General features: G+C 40.0%; 1 protein-coding gene across 1 annotated transcript in view; it reads right to left on the reverse strand.

The window, feature by feature from the left end:
- Positions 1-26,147, reverse strand: part of LOC121941811 (voltage-dependent T-type calcium channel subunit alpha-1I-like) — a 62,766-nt gene that overhangs the window by 31,481 nt on the left and 5,138 nt on the right. The window contains exons 3-10 of the mRNA XM_042484692.1: positions 18,003-18,096; positions 17,654-17,787; positions 17,174-17,271; positions 12,476-12,635; positions 7,023-7,335; positions 6,821-6,913; positions 5,624-6,200; positions 900-1,276 (exon numbers count right to left, since the gene is read on the reverse strand). Coding sequence (XP_042340626.1) covers positions 900-1,276; positions 5,624-6,200; positions 6,821-6,913; positions 7,023-7,335; positions 12,476-12,635; positions 17,174-17,271; positions 17,654-17,787; positions 18,003-18,096 — 1,846 coding nt within the window. The remainder of the gene's footprint in view (positions 1-899; positions 1,277-5,623; positions 6,201-6,820; positions 6,914-7,022; positions 7,336-12,475; positions 12,636-17,173; positions 17,272-17,653; positions 17,788-18,002; positions 18,097-26,147) is intronic.

Below are 26,147 nucleotides of genomic sequence, written 5' to 3' on the forward strand. Positions count from 1 at the left end.
TGTGTTTACTTCTCTCAGCTCGTCAAACCAACAAAGCAGTGTAAACAAGTAAATGTGTCTCTGAGCATGCTCAGTGACATTTTCCTGACACAGCGCTACTCTCCAGAGATCAAAAAACAAGTCTCTGAGGTGTTTCAGACCAAACTGCACTGTTCACACACACTGAAATGAGGGAATGTAGTCCAGTCAAATTGTATGGCTCTTTGTTTGTACTTAATAATTTTTAGATGACAATTGATTTCTATGGCACAGAGAGAAATAAAGCTTTATCGGGATTTGGCGTTGTATTCATATATCACAATATTCATTCATACACTTTCATTGTGCGCTTTGGTCTCCTCAGAGGATTTATTGATAACAAAAAAGGATAAAGTAGAGCTGGCCTTATCCTTAAACATTACTTATTCAAGAAGTCAAGGCCATCCAAATCTGTCATATTGTTCAGGAAATGGGCCACACTCAATCTTCCCCCTTCTCCTGCAGCCTGTCCCTACCTCCCAGCCAATCACAACGTCAGATCTGTCCTCCTCACTCCTCCATTCGCTCTCACTTGCTTCCCTCACTCTGCCCCGTCTCTGCGCTCCTCACTCTCACTCTCCCATCCCAGGGTCACGCTTTAATTAACACTTCAGGTCTTATGAGTTTCTCCACCTCCTGATACATGCATGCACACACCCACACACAGTCTCTCTCTCACACACACACATTCTGTGATCCCATATGCTTGGTGCTGTAAGTGTTGATTGGAGGGTAAGTTTATTGACTCCACCACACACAGTGATTAGCACATCCATTTTCAATCAAACCAGAGTCCCATCCAATCTGCAAGAGCCCTGTGCATAGCTATGCACATGCACACACAGACATGCAGTCCCTTACATAAACACACATAAACATACCTGCTCGTGGTACTCTATCCCCATTGACAGCGTGTTAATAAGGATTGCGATCATGATTCCTCTGCTGAAGTATCTGCTGCCAACAATGAGTTCCAGTTTAGTTTGGAGTCCCGCCCAGCAACGCTTACACAGCCCTTTCTTTGGCTCAGACACCTGTGCATCACCACGGCGAGGGCTGCTACAGTGGCATGGGCTGTTACTATGACACGGGCTGTTGCCATGGCATGAGTTGCTGTACCCATGATGCCGGTCTTCAGGCTGCTCATTAAAATTTTCACTGTCACCAAGTTGGTTGTAGTAGATGCAGTACGGGCATACTGAGGACTCTACTGGGACTTCACCCGGCAACGGTAATGAAGGGTGCCCTGTGCACCCACCTGCACAGACACAAGAAAGACATCATATTAAAAAAAAAAAAAATCATACATGAAGCACAAGGTTGATAAATAAAAAGTTGATTCTGCATGTTGCACTCCTGTAGACATTGTGTCATTCAGTATATTCTCTGCTCAGTAAAGGAGAGCACCGTCATTTCATTTCAGGGAGACAAAAATTCAATAACATGGAAGCAACTGTGCAGTTGGGATGCTTTTGTGCAGAGGGGGAGTTCTTTTATTAGAACAGGGATGTGTGTGTGTGTGTGTGTGTGTGTGTGTGTGTGTGTGTGTGTGTGTTGGGGGGGAAGGGGCATGGAGTGAAGCGGGAGTAAGATTTCAGCGGAATTCATTAGCAAGCAGCTCGGGAGGAATGCTCCAATGACATAACAACAAACACTAATCTAGCAAGAGCAGTTCACTTGTCATCACAATTACAACAAATTCATGTTTCACTGGAGACTGATATAGTGAATCCAATCTAGTCATTCTGTGGCGTGCGTCTATAGATAATGTGGGCTGCAAGGAAAGTTTCAGCAGGCAGACTGAAAGGCTGAAAATGGCTCTATGCTACAAGAAAAAAACACTGTGATTTTCAGCATTTTCGCCAAGGATCCCCAGTGCATGTGAGCACATCCTGAATAATTTCTACTCAGTTTTCTCAGGAAGTGTGCCAGCTACAATTAGAATTTATTACAGCATTGTATTAACATTTTTAATGTATGTTCTCTGTTACTTGACTGATTTTACACATCAAAGGAGCTCATAATAGAGTACTGTTCAGCCCGTGAAAACATTCGTGTGTCCTCTAATACTGGAAGAGCTTTGTAAAGTCTTGGAAAATAGCCCAAAGGTGTTACTGTGATGTCATCAGGGTCATTTTGGTTTTGGGACTACAAATTCTTTGACGTAAAGCCTGAGTTATTGTAGGGTGTGGAGTAGGCTTGGGTGGTATCTATTTTCTCTGTATGACGGTATTTAGGTTTAAAAAAAAAAAAGTTTTAAACGCAGTGGCAAGTCTAACCCCTGACCCCCAGGCAAATTTGGAAATCCCCAGATAGCAACAGATTGGCTTGCCTCTACTCCGCATTACTCTGCGTGTCTCTGATTGGCGTACCCTATCATTCTTACCTTACACTAACAAATCCCATTCCTCTTGCCTAAACTTAACCAATCCAACAAGTACTAACCAATCATAGGGAGAGTACAGCGGGTCGGTCCTTCTGTAACCCAGGATTGACAAATTTCAAACCCACAGTTACATTCCACAAGTTCTCTTAGTCTGTTTAGTCAAATAAACTCATGAAATGTCAAGAAAGGAAATCTTCTTACAAATATTTTCCTTATTAACAGAAAAGTAGAACAGTGTACTCTCTGAATTCAAATTTCTCTCTTTGACTGAATCAAGACTGGCTTAATAACTCATCATAAAACAAAATAAAACTCACCAAAACCATCCCAGCTAGTCTTTAATATTCAACAATTACCAACTCTAGTCTGGACGAAATAAACCCTTAACTTGTTGTGGAAATATGCTGTTTTCCTCCCTGCCTCCTCCTCTGCCATTGCTGGTCATCTGTACTCCTGTAATGTTATCCCCTCAACTAGCAGTCGCCATCTTTCTCAGCTCAGCTGCCTATTCAACCTGTAGAGACTGACCTCTGTTGGTGCATGCTGTGCACTGCAAATCTTTAAAAACAGACTTTAACATGGCTTGAGTATATTTGTAATAAACTGCACTATATGCATATGTGGTTAAACATGACATACCTATCATCTTGAACAACTACGCTGCTATTAGCAAGCCTTGCCATTGAAATATTTCATTTGAACGTTAGATGGCGCTACTTTAGCTACGATGATTGATTACTAGTCGACCAAAACATTTATCTACAAGGCAATGGACATGAGAAGATGAAAGATAAGAAATATCTTTTAAAATATGTTGGCATACCAATAAACTATTGTTTTGTCAAACATTAAACTGTTAAATAGTGTTGCCACAGTAATTTTGAAAGAAAATTAATTTTCTATGGTAACTGGGCTTTTATGGTCTACAAACACTAATTTTCTGGTTCAAAACAATGCATTTCTTATTGTTTGGCCCGTGACTACTTATATTTTTTTTGCATATGGCCCACAATCAACACATACAGAATCTCTGTATTAGTTAAACAACAGAGGAGTGTCTGTATTTTTAATGCTATTTAAAATCATACAGTTAGGATTTGTAAATACTCTGGTATACAGTAATACTGTTATACCACCGAGGCTAGTGTGGAGTTTGTAAGACTTGCTGTGTTTACGGAGCACTCAAGTGACTTAAAGTCAGGATATCTTCGCATCTTTATCTTTGATTTTGACCATACAGTTTTATGTTACTCTGAAGCGAGTCCTTCAGTGTTATGGCATTGTAATTTTATGTAGTACCTCTTCAGGCCCTTTACATATGGATAATCAACACCTTAAAATCTTCTTGTCTCTGGCAAGACTTGCTCCAGATATTTTCAAAATGCTTTTTATAGCTTTTTTTTTTTTTTTTTTTTACACAAATCAATAAGAGTCTTAATCACATATACTGCCAAGAAACTTGCAAAATTTTCTTCCAGGGTCTTCAATATACTCTTGCAAATCATTTTCATGAATATTGGCATCCTAACTCTCATTTCTTACTCTATATCCCCCCTCAGAGTTCAGGGAATCAAACCTAGAGGCGGAGATCTGGACAAAAAGGTCAGAGAGAAATGTTTTGGATCAACTGTCAGTTGTGACACCTCAACCTTTAGGCTTGAATAAGGAGTTTGACTTGAGTCTTGCGCTCCGCCTCAACATATTTTTCTTTTTAAACTATGTGCTGTGAGGTATAACAGCATCTGCCTGATGTTTTTCACAGTACCCTTGTTTTTGTAGTTTTCAACTGCTGTAAATGTGTGTTTCCCTTCCCCTTCATACATCGTATCACTAATTTTCTATATCTGTGGTCCACAAATGCCATGGGACTTGCAATACCCTGTGTGTAATCTTATGTAAGGGATAGACAGATGTGTTGCCTTAGGGCTAATTACCTGAATGTACAAATACACCACAGTGCTCTTGTATTCAGTTTGCCTTGTAGGCCTGATCAAGGTCTATGACTGAGAGCTTGTTATTTTTTTATTCTATTTTATTTTTTTAATGTGAAGACTCTAGTGTGCAAAAGCTCTTTTTCTTTTTCATGATGCTTTGAGCACCACAAACAAGATTAAATTCACCTCCACTGTGTCAGACGTCTGTGATCTGCATGTCTAAATGCTGCCGAGGGTGAGTGGGAAAATGTGCTTTGTTGTAATTTGGGTGAACTGAGCCTGCGCTGAGAGATTATTTCTTAAAAGAAAGAATTTAAAAGAAATAGACCAAAGTTAACCAAATCACTCTGCAAAACACAAACTGAGGCACATTAAACATCCAGTGTGTAGGATTTAGGGGGCTATATTAGAAATAGAGAATCAAATGAAATATAATATAATAAGTGTGTTTTCTTTAGTGGATGATCACCTGAAAAAAACAGTTGTATTTTGGTTATTGTAGAATGAGCCGTTTATATCAACATAAGGAGTGGATCCTCATCCACAGTCCACTATGTTGCATGCCATGTTTTTAAAGTTGTCCTGAACAGACAAATCAAACACTGGCTCTACATAGGGCCATTCATATTAACGTATGTTTGCAAACAACGTCGAAAAAACACAGATTTTTAACGTCAAACTGCTCTATTCAGTGTTTTAACTGGTTTAAACCACAAAGGCTGTTTGTGTTTGGAAAGGCAGAGATTTCTACGGATAATTCAGCTGTTGGTAAAAAATCTCCCAAACGTCTGAATCTTAACTTATCAGAGAAAAAAGGTAAGCACCTATGAGCAGGTGCTGGACTGGCAGCCCGTCCCCGACATGGTGAACGTCGTCAGAGAAACTCTGATTTGTGATGTAAAAACTGCTTTATTCAGTGTTTTTACTGGTTTCAGTAATCTGGCCTGGTTGTTTTGGAGAGGAAGAGACCTCTGCAGATAACTCAACTCCTGGCAAAAAAAAACTCCTGAACAAAGAACACTGAAGGAATCCTAACTGGAGGGGTTTAAACTGGTTGCAATCTGCAATCCTCAGTGCTCGGGGGCCACTAAATCCTACACACTGTTCCTTCAAAGCTTTCTTTACAAAAATAATCATCACTGCTAACATACTTGTAGACAGAGGGACCAGTGCTGGTCTTTGCCAAGGGCATTCAAATCAGTGCATCAGCCCCTGTAAGGCTCAGATTGAGCCACAACCTTGAGATCGCTCACACACTCACAAACACACACCCTTTCGTTCTCACCATGCTCTACCACCAGCTGTGGCAGTCTGTTGACAGTCTCTGTGGCAACCAGCCTCTTCTGGTCTCGGGCCTTTGCATTCAGTTGACTGAATAGGGGCGATATGAAGGGATAATTGAAACCATTCCCTCCATTTCTGACAGCAGGCTCAGACTGAGGCTGCTGATGCTGCTGGTGATGAAGCTGGTGATGCTGATGGTAAAGCTGATGAAGGTGTGACAGGTCGTTGGGAGCGTGGCCTGAGTGCCTGTGAGCAAGTCCATTCATCTCCCCAGCTGCGCCCCCTCTGGAAGCTCCACCTCCTCTGTCTTTCTGACACACACAGTGAATGTGCCTGCGTGTCTGAAGATAGTAGCGGGAGAGTCGTCGCCACGCCTTACGGCCCAGGTGCGCCAGGTAGCGGATGATTTCCTCATAGCAGCTTCCCGGTTGGCTGTCGCTGGCCAGCGTGGAAGCTGATTGGTGGAGCTGCCGGGCGCGTTGCTCCGATTTCATTAAGGCGTGTTCTCTCTGCTTCGTTTCAGAAAACTGGGTTGCGATGACTACCAGGCACAGGTTGATCATGAAGAAGGAGCCCACCTGGTTATGACAAAGAGCACATTACACACTACTGAAATATACAATATAATACATCTATCTGCAGGGTAACTGTACTGTATAAAAAGTGGCTCAGTGGATAGAGTGGGCACCCCATTTATGAAGGCTGCGGGTAAACCTTGGCTCTCTCTCCCTTTTACGCTATCACTCTGTCCCGTCTAATAAAGGCAAAAATGCAAAACAAAATTCTTAAAAAGAAAAAGAAAAATTGTAATGTATAAAAAGTTAAGTATATATGATACAAAAAATGAGTAACTGTATTCAGTGGCAGTTTAAATTGGTGATTTTTTGCATAAAGTCACTGTCTCTAAAAATGAATTACTTGGAGAAATTAATTCATTGGTTTTTATCTTATTTTGACATGAAAATACAACACCCATATAAATACGTGTTGCAACATGATTTTGAAGTATTTCAAAAGTAATACAACTTTACGTTACATAGTTTGAGGAATCTAATGAAATACGTGACACAAATTACATGTTGTACAGTATGTATTCAATAATCTTTAACTATCCAAAAATTGTCTATCTGTAATGTCATTAACTACATATATGTGAGTGTTTGTGTGTGTGTGTGTGTGTGTGTGTGTGTGTACTTACTATAATGAGGAAAATGAAGTAGATGAAGTTGTAGAAAGAATGTGCATCCATGACGTAGTACATGATGTCCACCCATCCCTCCAGAGTAATTACCTGCATGAGAACACAGACCCTGATTAATCACAATAATGTGTGGTGCACAGAGTTCATCAGCGTGAATGGATTAAAGCTCTTTTCCTTTTATACATAAACAAACATTTACCTGAAAAATGGCGATCCATGCATATCCAATGTTATCAAAGTTAATAGCTCCTTTGTGCGGGTTTATCTCCCCGGCACGACACTCATTGTAATACTGATACCAGTTCACACATGGCACTGGTTCATCTGCACTGAGTTCCATCTCTGGACGGGCATCCTCAGCGCCCAGGAAGCAGGAAGTCCGGCCTACACGGCGGCGAGGCACATCGGAGCACCGAAGCATCCCGTTCTCTCTTTCCATTGAGCAGATGAACGGATGGTCATCGGTGCCATCTGGCCGGTAGTAGCCACTCAGGAAAGAAATGTTATATCGCCTGGAGAAGAGGAGAAAAACATTTGATAATATTTTATTAATACTGCATGTGTAAAAGTTATTATTATTAAGGAATATACAGGAAACATAAAAGAAAAAGTAAACCGCGTATCATCCCAGAACAGTTCCTGTGATATCCTATGAAAATGCACACACATTAGTTTGTATGATATCCTAAAAATTAGTGGCCCACAAATGATGTTATGTCCTTAATGTAAAGTTATGCAATGACGTAAGGGTACTGTGGTTATATTTGTGGAAAGAAACATGGTTGGGCATCTCTGTAGGAGATACGGGTGAAAATATGAGGTATTGTGACCCACCAGTCCAATCTGCCGCCTTACAAGACATCTCAGGATATATACGGATTTGGTTGGATTAGTTTTTATAGGAAAAGTAATGCAAGGTAATGGAAACTGTTTATGAGAACAGCCTGACCAAACATCCTTATTGGGAACAAATCCTCTGAAAAGACCAACAATGCTTGAGTCTATTTCTCAGAACTTTTCATCTTAATTTTCCTTTCTGTGGCTCTCAGCCCCAAGCCAAATCAGTCCGTAAGAAGATTTAAATCTTTAAAAATGGGTCACAGAAATGTAAATATAGTTGTATTTTTGCATTAGGAGCTGGACACTGATGTCTTTCACTGATTTTTCAGACAGGAGTAAGCACTGGATTTTTTTAGTGGAGGTGGGGGGTGGGGTAGTGTCAGTCATGGATTAATAGACATTTGGTGAACTAGTGGCAACTACTATCAACATCTGGACTGTGTATGCTGGATTCAAAATAATACACTAAAAATGAAATAACAGACTCAAAATAAACGATAGTGCCCATGTTTATTTAAATGAAGGAGCATGTCATCCCCAGCCTTGTAGTCTGAAGTGTACCCTGCCTGTCGCCCAATGCCAGCTGGGCAAGGCTCCAGCCCCCTGCGACCCTGAGTAGGATAAGCGGTTACAGACAATGGATGGATGGATGTCCTCCAGTGCAACACTGCAGCTCTCTAATGTGTTTTTAATAGTTTTGGACAACATGAAGCTCTTTAGCATTGAGGAATAAGCTGTATCAGACTCTGGTTACACAAATAATTCACCCACTTGTTAGTAGAATCACTATTGGTTTTGGTCCAGTAAGAAACATATAGAATATATCTGGTCTTATGCTTTAAACTGCCAAAATAAAACAATAAAAGAGGCCTTAAATATAGAAAGTAAGTTCAGGTAAAGATCGGACAATTTTTCGGTAGATAAATCATTTCATCAACCTTTTGTTTGTACAAAAACTGTTTTCTGGAAAAGCAGAAAGACAGTGAGTGAAATACACAGGGGTGCTTCAGGGGGAAATGAAGAAACAGAGAGAAATACAGATTAAGGGGAAAAAAAGGAAAAGAGGGAGGGTGCAGCAGAGAGATAAGCAATCAATCATCTGTGGTGTAGAGAAGGGTCACAGAGGAGCCATGCTCCCTCACTTCTTATTAAGAAAGGTCATTTTGGTGTTTATGAAGCGGGAAAAAAGCCAAATTGGTAACTGAAAATAAAATCTAGTGAAGGATTAGTTTTGAGTAAAATTGTGTAGGGTATTTCTCAAGTATTCAAATGTGACCACATGAGATTAAAGCCAATAATAATGTGATATTGTCTTTCCTTATACAGCTGTGGTATGTCAGAAATGTAATCACAGACTCCCGCTTCCGGGATAAAATTAGAATAATAATAAAAAATTGCTGTTGGTCAGTGCTGCAGCTACTGTTTTTGTCAAAAGTGCTGTGTTGAAGTCATAATAAACTGAACTATTTTGAGTATATGGCCTCCAGTGTGACAACAGACAACTGAGCTGTCACTTTACTTTCTCACTTAAATCACAATCACTTCCAGATATGTATCTCTTTAAAACACAGCAGTTAAATAGTATCAGTCCAAAGTGTTATTTCCCGTTCCACAGTGTTTTATGTGTTTTACAGTTTTATTTCATCGTTTTTACCTTATTTTTTGTATTTGAAATTTTTTGTATTACTTTACTCACTGTGGCTACACTATGGCTCAAAAGTTTGGATTTACCTGAGACAAAAGCTTGACTTTTGTCTCAGTTTTTATGAAGTCCTCCGAGGGCCATACTAAATTCATGAACACGTGATGCATCGATTATAGATTCTAATAGCATGAAAAAGTGATCAGTTATCACGGTTTAAATTACACTCCTTCACAATCTCCCTCTGCGTGAGGTTTCAGCTTCTGAGTTATTAATTCACTCACCACAAAACTTGTCCTCCTAACATTGTCTCTGTCAGTCTGATGTCTTGTGAAAGCTTAATGTTTGGGCACCCCAACTCCGACGACGAGCGTCAAATTTATCAAAACGCATTTGTCCTGTAAACTCTTCCGGTTTAGCATGTTTGGAACCGTAATGGCGCTCGAGATTGGCCTCTTTCGTCACTGCCAGCGCCACGACACAAACTTGGCAAAGTGTATTGCCTTTTACTTCGACAAAGAAATAATCGTTTGTCCATTTTTCCTGGAAAACGCGGCATTTTGCATCCGCCTCCATTTTCTTAGCAATCGCCATGACACATCGCTTGTCAATCGATCCCCGATGTAATCGCGCGACTGCACGTAACCTCACGTGTTGTGTTCACTGACCCTGAACCTGACTCGGACATGCATCGCCGTCTGTGTTATCCCAGAAAAGTAATTGCTGTCGACATTTTTGTTTATTATTTATTTGTGGGCTGTACACGGCCCGGAGCCCGGAGCCCGGAGGTTCCCCACCCCAGCCATAGGAGAACCCTTTATGGTTCCTTTTGGATGCTTTTATAAAAGTTCCACATGGAGGCCTTTCCAATGGTTCTATCTTAAACTCCAGCCCATAATGTAATCGTTCCAGACAGAAATCTTTCTATGGGTTAGCCCCTTTTGTCTTCTTCCAATGCTAAAACAAACCACCCAGGGAATTCAATGGGAACCATTTTATAATCTAAGAGTTCCAGCTAGAACCCATTCATGGGGCTCCAACTATAGTCACTGACTACATTACTCATAAGTCTCTCTTGCCAATCAAGGTTTTGTTTAACTGGTTTGCCTGCGGTTCCCCAAAGTGCCAGAGCTTCGGTGGCCCGGCACAATCCACAACACTAGTAGTTCACAATCATGTTTTTAGGGGGTAGATTTGTGTATCTGTTGATTTTGTGAAATCTCCACAACTACTGAGGATTCGGATTCTATGACATGTCAGTGGTGCAGTGGGTTTGGGCACTGAAACCCAGTTCCACATCAGAAATATATACAAAATGCCAAGTATGAGATAACCCCTAAAAACAGAAGAAACAAATACTTTCAGCAGCCCACGTAACTCTGTATGGCATGAAATGTTGATAAAGATATCAATTTTGGCAGAACACAACTAAAATGGATTGATTAAGGGGTTTCTCAGATACATCTACATTTGAAAAATATCAATTGAAACATGAGTAAACATTTGAAAATTTGAGGGTGAGGATCTTTTAACCCCAAAACTTTAAACATCCTTGAAGAACTCTTTCTTCCAAAAAACCCTATCTTCATAGACATAGTATTTTGGAGCCCCTGTTTCTTAAAGTATATTTTTGAATAGTCTTACATGCTTTTAGGTTGTAGAAAGTTCTCTCTACAAATAGACGTTATTTTGTATCAAGGGTTTGTTTTGTACATGGAGATCAAATCATTGCATAACTGTTCAACCTGACTGATAAGTGAAAGAGCAGAAAGAGGAGCAACAGTTCAAGAAGAATATATGAAGCCAACAGTCATTGGTAAAAGAAACTGGAAGCTTAGCATCCAAATGTGAGCAGATTTAAAAAGGCACAGATTCCCTTTTCAGTATCAAGTGCACAATAATGGCAATAAGGCAATGTGTTGCTTTAGCAAAACCTTTCGATAGAAATGGAAAGGGTCTAGGGTCTAGTCAAGGGTTAGCACTGTTGGAGTTAAATCAGGAAATATCAACTGAACATATAAACTGACAAATTGCAGTTTATACCATTTCAATTTAATAACTGAGTTAACTGCAGGAAGCCCAGAGAAAAACATAATATTTAAAGCCAAATTGCAACATTTTGTTTCAGTGATGATCAGGAGCCACTTAGGCTTTTCTGGACTGGAAAACAAATTAAAAATTAAAGGGCATTTGAAAGAAAATTTTAATAACAGTATTCTCCCACTTTACAACACAGTGGGAATATTGACTAAATAGAAGTTATAATTATTTTTATTTCGGGACCAAAACTATTTCAGTGGTAAATAATACATTTGGTGTTGCATTTGGTGATCTATTAGAATAGCCATTATCGAAGAAAAGAAGAAAAACACATCTTTATAACAGGTAATTCCAAACTTTTGATTGGCGGGCTATATTTAATTGTAGTACAGATTTGTTTTTACTTTGTAAACACTCTGTTATGTGGTTTTGAAAGCTGTTACTTGGATTAAGGTTATTATTACTATAATTAGTAAGTATTTAGTTACAGTATTAACTATACCTTCATTGTCAAACAATTGATTAATTGTATCTGACTGCTCCAAACAGTACATCAGTATAAAGGCTGTTTCTGTGCACCCCCACCTCTAAATACACCACTGTCAGGGATTATTATGTGAGTGGGATGGCTGAGCCCAAGTGAGGTCAGGTGGTGAACATGATGTTATCTGATGTAATGTGATATTATCACCATGTTTGTGAACATGTGAGCAGGAGCGGGAGTGAGAGCAATGGTGTAACGGCATCACTTAGACAGTGATCGAGCGTGACATGAAGGATCATGTAGGAGAGAAGCAGAGTGACAGTGAAACTCTGAGGGTTCGTGTTGGAACAGCCACTGAGAGTCCCTGAATAGAGACACACAAAAGTCACGTAGCCTTCTTAATCCCTTGATTTGTGATCTCTAATGGTGGAGGCTCCAGGAGGAAACACATTCACTTCCTCTCAGGCGGAGCTGATTAGAGAACAAACAAGATCAGACTATCGGCGCTATTGATCCTCTCTTAGAAAATAATAGCTGAGTGAAAGAAGCTAATCAGCTGTGGGCAAACTTTTGACATGCAGGTTTCAAAGTAATGAGGCCAATGCATCTCTTGTTGTGACATCTGGCAGTTACTATGGTAACTCACATCTTGACATCCTCTCCCATGAAACAGCGGTTTCTCAGTAGCCCCGCCCACAGCTGCACGCCAACGATGCCAAAGATGAAGAAGACAAAGAAGCACAGTGCCAGCACATTGCCCAGCATGGGAAGTGTGTCCAGGAGGAGGGTCACCAGGATACGCATACCTGCCAACACACACACACACACACACACACACACACACAGCACAAACAACATAAGCAACTGCGCACAAGACACCACACGCTGGCAGTATCTGCAAGTACACTTAAACTTTTGCAAAATGGCAGCCACAGGCAGCGGTGGAACAAGATTAAATACATTTACTCAAGTAGTGAATTTATTTACAAATTTTAGATACTTGTACTTTACGTGACTGTTTCTATTTTATGCTAGGTCATACTTCTATTTCAGTTTGTTTGAGAGGGAAATATTGTACTTTTCACTCCACTACATTTATTTTGATTGGTTTAGTTACATAGCAGATACTAATAATTAATTCAAAATAAAATCAATTGATTAATTATTATATATTATTATATGTTACCTAGTAGTATAGTATAAAATGCAAATAGCTCCACTTACAGAGATGAACTCATTCATGCATCAATAACTATAGTCTTACAATGTCTTGTATATTATTCTGAAATGGACCATTCTGCATGAGTACTTTTACTTTTGGTACTTTAAAGGTCTAGTGTCCAAGAATTAGAGGATTTTAGTGACATATAGCGGTGAGGATTGCAGATTGAACCAGATAAAACCTCTCCCAGTTAGAATTCCTTCAGTGTTCGTTGTTAAGGAAATTTTTACCAGGAGCCGAATTATCTGCAAAGATCTCTTCCTCTCCAAAACAAACAGACTTCGTTATTAAAACTGCAAAAAAAAAAAAAAAAAAAAAAACTGAATAAAGTATTTGCATGTTACAAATCAGCTTTTTTCATCTGGTGTTTGACATGTCACAGATGGGCTGCACCTGCTCATGTGTGCTCATCTTATTTCTCTGATAACTTAAGATCCAGGCGTTCAGGAGTTTTCAGGAGCCAAATTATCTTCAGTGGCCCCTTCTTCTCCAAAACAAACGAGGTGATTAAACCAATTAAAGGACTAAACAAAACTGTTTCCTGTTTAAAAAATCTGTGTTTTTTCCGATGTGCTCGTCGCAAAGGAACTGCTAATTACAGTGAACGATGTGGAAACATGAATGGCCCTACATACAGCAAGTGTGTGGTTTGTCTGTTCTGGGCTACTGTATAAACATGTTGGTGCAACACCCTGGACTCCATAGGCAAGGACCTGCTCAATACGTAGGTATAAACAGCTGAATCTAAGGTAATGAAAACACAAGGATTCTTACTGTCACACTAAAGAAAACATACTTATTATATTATATTCCATTTGTTCAGAAATATCCCCCTAAATCCTATACACACACATTTGTCTACATTTTGATTATAATACTTTTGTACCTTTATTTGAGAATGGTTTTTAATACCAGACTTTTTAAAAAATATATGTTTATAAGAAACTTGAACATGTGTACGTATACAACAACAAACAAATGGATACCTCATCAACGACAGCACACACTGAGGTACAGATTAACAAAAACCCCAAATTATTCATACATAAAGCCCTCTGTTATGAATGCAAAAATCCTGAAAGCTTGTTAAAATTAAAGGTATTTGATTATTTTAACGGTACTGAGCTCAAATTTATCATAGTGCAAGGTTTTCATCACCTGATTGAGCCATGCATTTCACAAACACACTAAATGTTCTAAGACAAACATACCCCGTTTCCGTTTTCATATATACATCACTCTCCCTAAAAACAAGTTATTAGTATATAACTAACCCAATATGTAACACTTGGTCTGCCAGTCTTTTCACAAAATATTGCATTCGATCTTTTGGTGTGCAGGAGACACACATCTATGATTATTTGTTTAGTTTTGGCAAACCTGTGGTCCTTTGGGTATAGCCCTAAATTAAAAAACAGGAGTCCATTGGAATGTCTTTTGAAATAATCTTTTCCTTTGCCTTTTTAACCTCCTACCAAAAAGATTTTATCATACTGCTCTGTCAAACACAATGAAATAGTGTCCCCTTCACCTGAGTACATTTTGTGCATAAACCTGGGACATTGCTTTAATATTGATTTAATTTAGCTGGGATGATTAAATGCAGGACTTTTCCTTGAAACAGAGTACTTCTACGCTATTGTTACTCGTACTTAATTTAAAGATCTGAGTACTGCTCCGACTACGTCACAGGAAACGTTGGCCAGACAGGAGAAATCTCTTAATGTATTCTCCACCAAACTGGAGCACTGCAATTAATTGAATGGCAAATAATTAGAGTTCAAACACTGATAATTGGCCTCCACTCTACTCTGCTGAAGAGCACAGATACAAATTCTTCCTCTTTACTGCTTCTGGATTTGGCTACTTCAAACACAGTCTCCAATTTCACAGGAACTCAGTCTGAGTCCTGCCAAGGTCACAGTGTGTACTAGAAGAAAAAGAAGTTGAGTTGGCTGGCCAGTTTGTGTGCCAAGCTGTTAAGAACAATCATCATAATGATTTCCATGACTTTGATCACTGTGTCCTCGTTTGTTTACACATGCGTCCATCAAAAGGAAGGCTGCAGCTGTTAATAGTAATGAAATTAAGTGGAATTTACAGTGCAGCCAGAGAGTACAAGGACAGTGACACATTTTTCATTGTCTTGGCTATGACTTCGACTGCTGACTTTCAGCTAAAGGTGTTTCCACATACGATGAACATTGTAGGTCTGTGACCTACAGACTTAAGGAGGTACTTGTTATACTTGTTTCCTGCTGAAGCTCTGCCAGGTCTGTACTGCAGTCACCTTAAGTTTGTGCTTGTTTTGGGGGATTTTTGCCCTAAAACGGTCTTTGTTATGTCAAACACACAATGGGCCTCATTCACATATATGCCTGAAAATGTTTTTACTTTGCACATAAAATAAGTGTGCATGCAAAATTTTGTCAGATACACGATGTGCGCACCGGCCATGTTAGTGAATTACTGTAGAATCATTCTAAATTGGCAGGCGCGTGCCGACTATTTGCAATCAGCACACTACCTCCCCCATTTCTCTAGGTAAATACATTTACCTAAAGGTGCATCATGGAGAAAGCAGTGAAGTTGTTTCTACGCACAAATTAGTGAATGTCTTGGCAGTCTGAAATGGCTCATTAGCTGGGAGTCACTCTCTTCAAACATGTTATGTGGATCTCTAAAGATCTCTCCTGAAGGCACGGGCTGCCTCCAGCAAGGCTAGATATGCCAGTTTAGCACCTGCTTGGAGGTAAATCACAATCTTTTATATAACTTTTATATATACACAATGTCATGGCACTAGAAATTGATGGGTATAGCCGATCATTATAGGCCAAATCTATAAAAGCAATGAAAAACAAAACTGTGATTTTCTTATACTCCACTGTAAGCTAAGACTGACACACTCAATATTTTAATCATGACAGTAATTGAGGAGGATAAAAGGACATCAAATTCATAGATATTTAATTCATTTGACCAATATATTATTAAGTTAAAGGTTTCGAATAAGAAGTTCTTTCAAACTATTTTTTTAAGAATGCAGTTTTAACCCTTTGAAACTTGAGCAAGTTGGCTTGATTTCTTTCAAAATCAAGGGGAGGAAGACAATGAACAACAAAAGAAGAAATGACTCTAAAATTGGCGAGAAATTAGTCAAAACCACAAGAAAATTATTTAAATATTAGTTAAAAAAAATAAAAAATGTATAAATAAAGGAAATGGCCTGCATGAAGTGCTTATAAATTAAAATAATTCTGTAATGTAGTTCCAAACATGTAATTATGATAATTACCTATAATTATAGTTTTTTCCTTTGCTTATTTCTCTTTTTCCGAAACATTTTCCCATAGCTCTTTTAAATTAATTTTCTTAACTTCTCTAACTTTTTTTTAACTAATTTCTTACAATTTGTGGAACATTTCTTACAAAGTTGCTTCTTGCCTCTTGTTCCATATTTTTAAAAGAAATCGCACCAGTTTGCTCAGGGTTCAAAAGTTTAAATACTTGTGAAAGGCGTTTGAGAGCAGCAAAAGGAAAGTGATGCCACTCCAGGTTTCAAAGAGTTTATATACTAGGCATGTTAAAGGTTTGCATTTACATTTTAGTAGACAGTCAGGGCAATATCATTTCTTTGAACACGTGGTTAAAGGCAGTTCTAAATGTGTTTGCAGGGTACAAACTAATTCAGGAAAGAAAATATTGATGAATCTTGGATTTGTGCATAAAATGTTCACACAGCCTGTTAAAGCAAACTTTTGTGCCATGATTGTGAATGAGGCCCAGTGCCTTAGATTGCAGTCAGGTCAATGACTTTTCCAGTGAAGAACGTTATATGGTCTTACCTTAAAAAAAAAAAAAAATCTCCTTAATTGCCCTCTGTCTTCTCTCTTTACAGCCCTTGACCTGCTGCATTGTTGTAAAGTCATGGGAGTCCAATACTCTCCACCCAATTTGGATGTGTTTAAAGCTTGCAGTCAGCACTTTAACCTCACAGTCACTGTTTCATTTAAAATCCAATGTACTTAAGCACAGAGCCAAAACAATGAAAGGCAATGAAAGCGACCATAATACTCTCTGAGTGCAGAGCAAGTTGGAGGGAAAAGGAAAAAAACTCACTGGGAACTCTGTTGATGGCTCGCAGTGGGCGGAGAACCCGGACGGTCCTGATTGCTGACAGGCTGACATTGTGTCCATCAAGCGAGTACTCCAGCATTCTGTGGAGAGGGAAAGCCACCGCTGTGTCACTGGCATCCTGATCAGCCTGACCTTGGCAAACCCTGAGCGTCTCCAGAGTATCCAGCAGGACGCAGTGCACTGTCTCTGGGATACATAGCCTTTTAACTACCAATCACCGAGGTCTCCGTCTCTCAGGACCGAATGATGCCATTGTCATTCTGCGGAGCTGTCACGCACACACACAAACTTGCGGCGGTTCGTCTAAGCACGCGCGCACACGCTTGACATTTAACTGGCATTAAACAAGTGTCTAAGCTTTACACAAAACACACACATACACACACAGTTTTGGCTCATATTTAATGTCAGATGTGCATGTGTGCTCGTGCATGCGGGTGTGTGCGTTTGTCAAACACTCACCCCACTATAACAATGAAGAAGTCCAATCTGTTCCACGTGTCGCCTAGGTAACCATTCTGACCTATGATCCCGAGAGCCACCATCTTCACCACCATTTCCCCGGCAAAAAACACAAAGATCGCATCATCCAGAGCCTGCAAAAGCTACACACACACACACACACACACACACACACACACACACACACACACACACACACACAGACATGCACCCAGAGGATTAGTGTAAACTGATTAAGTGGGAAAAAATTAAAGCTAAAACTTTTCAGACCCTTGATAATAAAGTCTCAAAGCTGAACATAATTAGTTTGTAATTTCAGATCGTGTGTGTGTGTATGTGTGTGCTTTACCTGCAGCAGGAAGGGTGTGTGTCCACAGGGCTGGAACATCCCCAGAGTCACACAGTTCAGCAGGATGGCCAAAATGCTCACGCGTTCAAACCATGTGACATAAGGTTAAGGGCCAAAACCACCAGGGCAGAGTGTGAACACTGATTACAACAACGATTTTCCATATTATCACACTTCATTGAGCTGTAAATGTCACTCATTAGGTTAATTGGCAGGAGTATCAACCAATCACAACAAGCCAACACACAGGAAGCAATAAACCCAAATCTAAGCTGTACCATCAGAAACCAGTAGGTGATAGTTGCTGCATCCGTGTATTTCTAGAGCATATGAAGTTACGTTTCGATAAATGGAAGTGCAGATGTGTGACAACGTGAAAGGAAAAAAAAAAGAAGCATTTTGGAAAGGTGTGGGGCTACCACAAAATGCCAAAACAGCTTAGGTGCACTTTGTCATAGATTTTCAGGGTTCCCACACATTTTTAAGGATAAAATTTCAAAACCTTCAATGATTTTTACTAATTTTTTTACTTTTCCAGGCCTGGAAAATATAATTGTGAACTTCTATTACTTTTCCAGGTTTTCCATGACAGTGGGAACCTTGTATTATAGGTGGTCCGCTGACAAAGAGCAGTAAAGCTCTCAGAATACAGGCGTGACTGCTGACAGTTTAGTTGGCCTGTTGGTTAATTTGCTAAAAAAAAAAAATGCTGAAAGTACCACGACTTATCACGCTCTATTCTACTCGCCACCACAACAAGGCTTTAAAGCCATGTTTGGCGTGATATGGCATAATGACATTCTGTAGTGTCATTTAGCCACTTTTTAGCAAAAACTTTTTTACGACAAATAAAAGCTTCAGCATTCACAAGTGGGGTATTTACTGATGCATTTTATGTCACAGAACAAAACATGAAAGTATCATAAGGGTGTGTTAACCACAGACCTTATTTCAGGCATCTAACCAAAAAGCCATTAAAATAAATAAATAAAATTTGAACTAATTTCCAGGTTTTAGGACTCTGTGACTCTCTACTACCTGGCATTAATCAAACATATCAGTTTCAAACTCTATTCAAGCATAATTCCAGCAAGAGAGAGATAGAACATTAGGTGATCGTAAGCAAAACTGCACAAATTGACACATATTAGAGCTATGTTTGGTCAGCAGCTACGGGGGGAATGAATCACTGTTATTTTATATTACTTGGAAGATTATCCACGGAAGATTACTGTAACAATTAATTTTATTACACACCACAAAATTTCATGACTTTTTTTCAAAATTTTCAAGGATTTTACTAATGCCATGAATTTTCCAGGCCTGAAAAAAAGATTGTGAAATCCCTCGACTTTTCCAGTTTTTTTTCATGACTGTGGGAACCCTGTAATTTATAGATCTCAAGAACTCTACTGTGTGATATAAGATTATTTTTCCAAAAGATATTAGAGGGCACTATCTACCATGTCACTGTAAAATCTCCCATTGAGATGTGGTAGCTGTGATGGTCATAGGATGATTCACACAATTTTCATTCTCATCAAACCCTTCAGTGACCCCTCGTGCCCTGTATTGAATCATCTGCATTCATTATGTTTCTCAGTTCATCTTTTCAGATTTTTCCCTTTGATTTGTCATTATTCTGTATCTAACTAGTGGTAATGTCTGTTGAAACCCAGAGGTAACCCTAAAGAAGCTGACTGGTACACATTAAACGTCAAGCCATGTTCATCTGATTCACAACATTACTAGACTGAATTTACAAAACATCCCTGAGCGTGCACACACAGCTCCATGTGTGAATTTTGCACCTCACAGCTTGTAAAATCAAATTTGCAAGCACAAAACTGAATGTACTAACCTAAAAAACAACTTCTACAAGACTGGAAACTTGCTATAATAAGCTTAAATGTATCAACTTTAATTTACAAGCACAACTTCTGACAAGCAATTTTGACATATTTAATATTCGCAGCTATAAAAGAAAGACAGCTACCATGAAACAGTCGGTAAGACATTTGAAGTCAGTTTAAGGGTAAACTCGCGTATGGTGGGTGTTTGTGCATCTGTGTTGCTTGCTAGCTGTCAAACTGGAAGAAGGAGCACAGCTCAGAAGTGGAAAGCGTGGAGGTTTAAAGGGGGGAAATGGTCTGAAGTAGAAAGTTAAAGGAAAGATTGTGTTGGCTCCATGCAAACACACACATACACACACCCATTTGAGCGCAAATGTGAAAACTGCTGAATGGATGACAGGAATATATTCAAGAGCCAAGGACGCATACATAACAAAGCCTGGAGCATGCACATGGATACATACACATAGACACACATGTGCGCACGCGCTCACACACAGAGTCCCCTTCCTGGACACTTTGCTCTCGAGAGGGCGGAAAAATTAATGAGAGTACAATCCTTTATCACCCTTGAGACAGAGAGAGAGAGTGGGGAGAGAGAGAGGGTAATCCAGTGTCCTCCCTTTGCTGTGGTTGCCATGGGAACCCCCATCTCACCGTGGGAACTGACTTCTGAGTTTCACAATCCGCTTGCATCCTGTCTGGACTGGAACACAACACAATTAATACGCACAAATAAACACACACTATAGAAAATGATGTCCTTCAGTGCAACTGCATCCTTCACTTCCTCGGTGCTGAGGAGGGTCGTTTGAATGCTGCTCCATCAGTATAAGTTACAGCAGCTTAGATAAGCCTGAGCATCCATAAAACACACACTAACACACACACATGGACACGCACACATAGTAAAACAAGGGACGGGGCAGGGTCAAGGTGTGAGTGATGGATGAGATGGGAGTATTTCCACGGTTGGCCTATCATTCAACATCAGTGATGAAACACAGGGGGGACATCCTCTCCTCTGTTTCACTCTCTCCATTGCTTTTCCTTTATCTACTCAACCTTCCCCTCTATCATCTCTCATTTTCCTCTCCAGCCTTTTCCCCACTCTCTTTGGCCCAATTATTTCTCCCATTTGCTCCGTTCCTCCTGCTCTCTGTCTATCCCTCTTCCTTTATACAGTACGGTATAATTTCCTATCTTCATGCCGTATCATTTCCCCCATATCCTCCTTGCCTCGCTCCTCTCTTGTGCACATGCACTCGCCTTTCTCCATGAACAGCCCTCCCTGTCCATTTCTACACATCTCCACATATGCGTGCCCTTGGGTGGAGCTGTAGTCTCTCTGTCAGAAACCTGAGTCTCAGCCAACAGATAAACTACAACTACACTTAATAATTAACATCGTCAAAGAGATGGAGAAGCAGAGAGACGGACAGGGTGAGAAATAGAGATGTAGATACAGTAAGGGAGAGACGGAGGAGAGAGAAAGAGGGGGCAAGAAACAGGGGAAATTAGAGATGAGCCAAAGAAAAATGGCTTCATGCTAAGTAAAAAAAAAAAAAAAAAAGGTCAGTTTAATAGCGGGATGAGAGGTTAAGACTCTGACGATTAGAGCTTATAGTGTAAACAACTGAAAATGTTACATGCCCCTCCACTCTTTGTCCTCTCTCCCTAATTGCCTCATCTTCTCATTCTCTCGTTATCCCTCCCTCTTCAAGAGCCGCAGCCCCCTCCTTGTCTCTCCTGGCCCCCCCCCCAACTCTCTCTCCTCGAGTGCCAACACAGGTAATAAAGGTCAGGCAGGCATTATAAATCAAATCAGATCATATCACCCTGATCTTTCTGGCATCATCCTCCACCCTTGGCTGGATATACGCATGATAAACCCAGCGTGGGGGATCATTTTTATATGCAGCGTTCATTATGTTAAAAGGATCATCCATAGGGACACAGGCCATCTGGATACACGCAGAATATATGGCCTTATTGCTTAAAGTTTGAGATTTTTTTTTATGTGGTACCACTGTCTCAAAAGGCACCCTTATTAACAGGTTAGAAGTTGTAACTTTTATAGCTTTATATATAAGTTATAAACCATTAAGAAGAAAAACCTCTGGGCTACCATGTTGTAAAAAAAATCCCTTTGGCTTGTGTATATTCTCCTCCAGCATGACACTTTGTTTGTCTTTTCCCTTCACTTTAAAATTCAATGGGAAGACTTCTCCAGTGGACCAGTGGAAAGGCTCTGCATAGAATGAGGACAAAACCCCATTTATTAACAGCTTATTAACAATAATTTACTTCTGCAAACTTGATGGATTATTCTAAAATTACTTCACTAATGACATACTAGCATTCATTAACACTCCTTTTTAATGGCTTCTTAACTTAGAGATGGTATATCTTCATCTGCCATGTAAGCTACAGGCTCTATGGATGACAGTGTCCGTTGGATAGGCTGGTTGATCCTTTGGTCCTGACTGAAATATTTCAACAACTACTGAAAGCATTGCCATGCAATTTGGTGCAGATATTCATGCTCCCCAGATAATGAACTCTAATGACTCTAATCTAAAAGGACCGTCATCAAGTTGAAACTTAACTTTATCCAAAAAATTTATACACGATCAAGTATCTTCATGGAAAAAACATGGTAGATGTGTTTTAGAAAACACTTAAAAAACAACCTCCCAGACAGCATGTCTATCAAGCTTATACATACAGTTACAATACATAAATAAAGTAAAGAGACTTGCTCACATTTATAAGTGCAAACATGATTTTAGAAACTGATAAACTCGTGACTCATACAACACTAAAAAAAACAGTTCATCTCCCAATCAAAAACGAATTTTTTCCTCTTACCTGCAGTGTCATTTATCAGTCTAGATAGTTTGATGTGAGCTGTCAAGTGTCTGCCCTCTCTCCAACATAATGGAGCTAGATGGTCTCGGCTTGTGCTGCTCAAAGCTTAAAAAAAAAATACTTTTGAAAACCTCAATAGCGATGTCTTTTTCCAGAAATCATGACCCAATTACTCAAGATTATACACAGACCATGTTGTGAGCAGTTTCATATAGGAACTATTTTCTTCCAAACAAACTACACCCAGCAACCCTATCACTGCGCAAAAGGAAGTGTAAATCTGCTGCTATCTCACCTAGCACCACTGAGCTCACTAACATTACAGCTCAGCCAAGGAAGACACCATTAATTAATGTTTACATCTCATGATCAAGAGCTTTTCATCCATGAGTAGATGCACGCTTCCTTCTGCACAGTAATACAGTTGGCAGGTGTAGTTTGAAAGAAAATAGTTCCTAAATAAAACTGCTCACAACAATATTTATGGATTATCTTGAGTAACCTGGTCATGATTTCTGAAAAGTGACATTGCTGATGAATTTGTCAAACTTATTTTTGGCGCTTTAAGCATCACGAGCCAAGTGCCATATTCTAGAGCAGGCAGACATCTCTGCGGTCGATATCGCCAACACTTGGGAACTCAAAACAATCTAGATTGATAAATTACTCAAAAAGTAAGAGGAAAAGTATGGATTTTTGACTTTGGGGTGAACTGTCCCTTTTGGTACAGTACAAAAGTTTGTCATTTTCTTATAGGCCACCAAGTCTGCAGTTGGTATGTCATGAATATGGGTCTTTTCTGGTGAATTTAAGAGCTACCTTAAAAGACAAAACAAGGGGAATGCTGGAGGAGGCTCAACACCATCCACAACATTTTTATCATAACCTTGTTATTATTAATGACATGTAACTGATCTATAACACTTAAGGTAAACAATTCATCAACTTCAAATAAATAAAACGTATAAATCCAATACTCGACGGTGTTACTGATCTAAAAAATATTAAGTTTGGATGGACATCCTCAAATGGGAATGGCTGTGCATGAATGAGCAACCTGCTCACTAGTTTCCTAATGCTCTTTGCTTAGACCCCCACTTTCACTCTGGTATCCAAACACACAGACTTGATTACATGTAACCTAGTTAAGCTCAAAGTCATGTGCAGTGTCTGTTAGTGCAGTAGAGAGAAGGAGAGAGTGTCTGTACTGAAGGTGGGCCAAGTTAAGTTACTGTCAAGTTGACAAGTCCTCTGGCTCCACCCACTTAGAGTGTGACAGCCTGTAACCATGGAAACACTTGCAGGAATCCTGTTAATTGGCTGAAATGATTCTGACAGCTCACCCTACTTTGAGGAAGACCTCCTTCTATCCATCGTTGTCTCCCTATCACCCACCCTTACACACACACACACACACACACACACACACACACACACACACACACCTCAACCCAATTAAGAGGCAGTTTAGAAAAAGGAACAGAGAGAGAGAGAGATAAACAGGAGGGTGAGACATTGATATTGAGTATAGAGGGATGAGTGAAAGAAGAAAGAGAGGGAGCGTAGAAGAAGAAAGGCATGCAGAGAAAGGTACTTGTATAGGAGTGACAGATACAGCTTTTCTCATCTTTAAACAAAAGGAAACGCTCTGAATGTTTCATGCTCTGCTGAATAAGTTATGTCCTGTGTGTGTGTGTGTGTGTGTGTGTGTGTGCGTGTGTGTGTGTCTGTGTGTCTGTGTGTTTGTGTGTTTGCCCATGCACCTCCCCACAAGTGTACTGTATATGTTTCTGTTACCCCTTTTCCACCAAATCAGCTCTGGTTTTTGAACCGGTTCCGTTCAAGAACATGGTTAAAAAATCAATAAAATTTTGCAATGAACAAATAAAAAAACAACTAATACGCTGTTGCACATTGATGTATATTAAAGCTACGTCACATCATTGGCTACAGAAAATAAATTCACTCTTATGTTACATTACATACAACCTATTTCCACGACTTTTCGAAACTTTCAATGATTTTTTTCTAGTTCCATGAGTTTTCCAGGCCTAGAAAATGTAATTATGAAATTCTATGACTTTTCCAGGTGTTTTATCACCGTGGGAACCCTAATAGTTAAGGGCGGGGCCACTCGAGTGACAGGCTGTCAGCAAGTCATTAGCTGTGTCCCAATTCAGGGTCTGCATCCTTCTAAGGGCGCAGCCTTACACAGTCTACAGAGGTGACTTTTTGCGAAGGCACCTCCAAAAGCTGCATCAACCGTTGTTAAAGCCTAGCCTTCAGAGGATTTCCTGGTTGCATCACCAGATGTTCCCGCCCTTACCCATATCTCACAATTGATTTCTGCTGTCAGGTTCATGCGCGAGAGAGGAAAAATGTTTCTGAAGACTGAGCAGGGGCACGCAAAGAATCTTGGGATATGGAAGGCCCCGAAGGATAATAACGGTGTATCCTCCAAAAAGAGGGAAAAGAAGGGCGCATTTGTGGGCAGCATTTGAAGGAGCAATCAAATTGAGACAGCCTTCGTGCGGCGTTGTGACGTGATTGACCTTCAAATGCAGACCCTGAATTGGGCCACAGCTACTACTACAGGTCGCTGCAGTCTACTTACTTTTTACACAGAGATCGCACCTTAAGGTCGCGACAAAGTCCCTTTCTATGTCCCTTTTACATTTTTACACAGAATCGAACAACAGCGGAATTATGACGCTCCAGCGTGTGATTACAGACTCAATTCCAATATCCCACAATCAAAAGAGCCATGACAGGCATTACATGTTCCACAACAGCGTCAGCCTCCAGTGTGACATAAAACGTGTATCTGCAGCCCTTACCAAACAATAACAATGGCATAACATTGCAGTAAGAATGATTTAAAGTCTGTGTTATATGGCGGCTGATCTAATCCAGCGGAGCTCATTGTTTTCTCTATTTGCAGACATTTACGGCCATTGTTCTTCTTCTCTGAGTTAGCTGCAAAATGCTAATCTCGTGCAGTGGGTCGCACGCATAACACATCACAAAAAATCCCACTTTCTTGCAGGCCCTCCTGTTTTTAAAGGCACCATTTCGGCACTGTTAGTATCTCCTGGAGAGGCTCAAAGGTGAGACAACTCTGCCCCCTTCCCTTCCGTAATCGTACCTTTTATACAGAACGGTGAGGGGGTATAACAACACGATATTCCCGCCCTGAACAGGCAGTGTAAAAGGGGCTTAGGTGTGAGTGTGTTTGCCCACACTCCTCCTCACACACATGTGCATGTTTCTGTGTGTGTTATATATTGTGCTTTAAAGGAGCGTGATAACGCACATGGAGAAGCTCGCTACTTCACAAAGTAAGAACCTTGTTCCACACTTACAGTCTCCTCCCAGAGAAACAGGAAATTACAGAAATCAATGTAGCTTGGAAGGAATACAA

The sequence above is a fragment of the Plectropomus leopardus genome, chromosome 4, assembly GCF_008729295.1.
Source record: "Plectropomus leopardus isolate mb chromosome 4, YSFRI_Pleo_2.0, whole genome shotgun sequence".
Lineage (NCBI taxonomy): Eukaryota > Metazoa > Chordata > Actinopteri > Perciformes > Serranidae > Plectropomus > Plectropomus leopardus.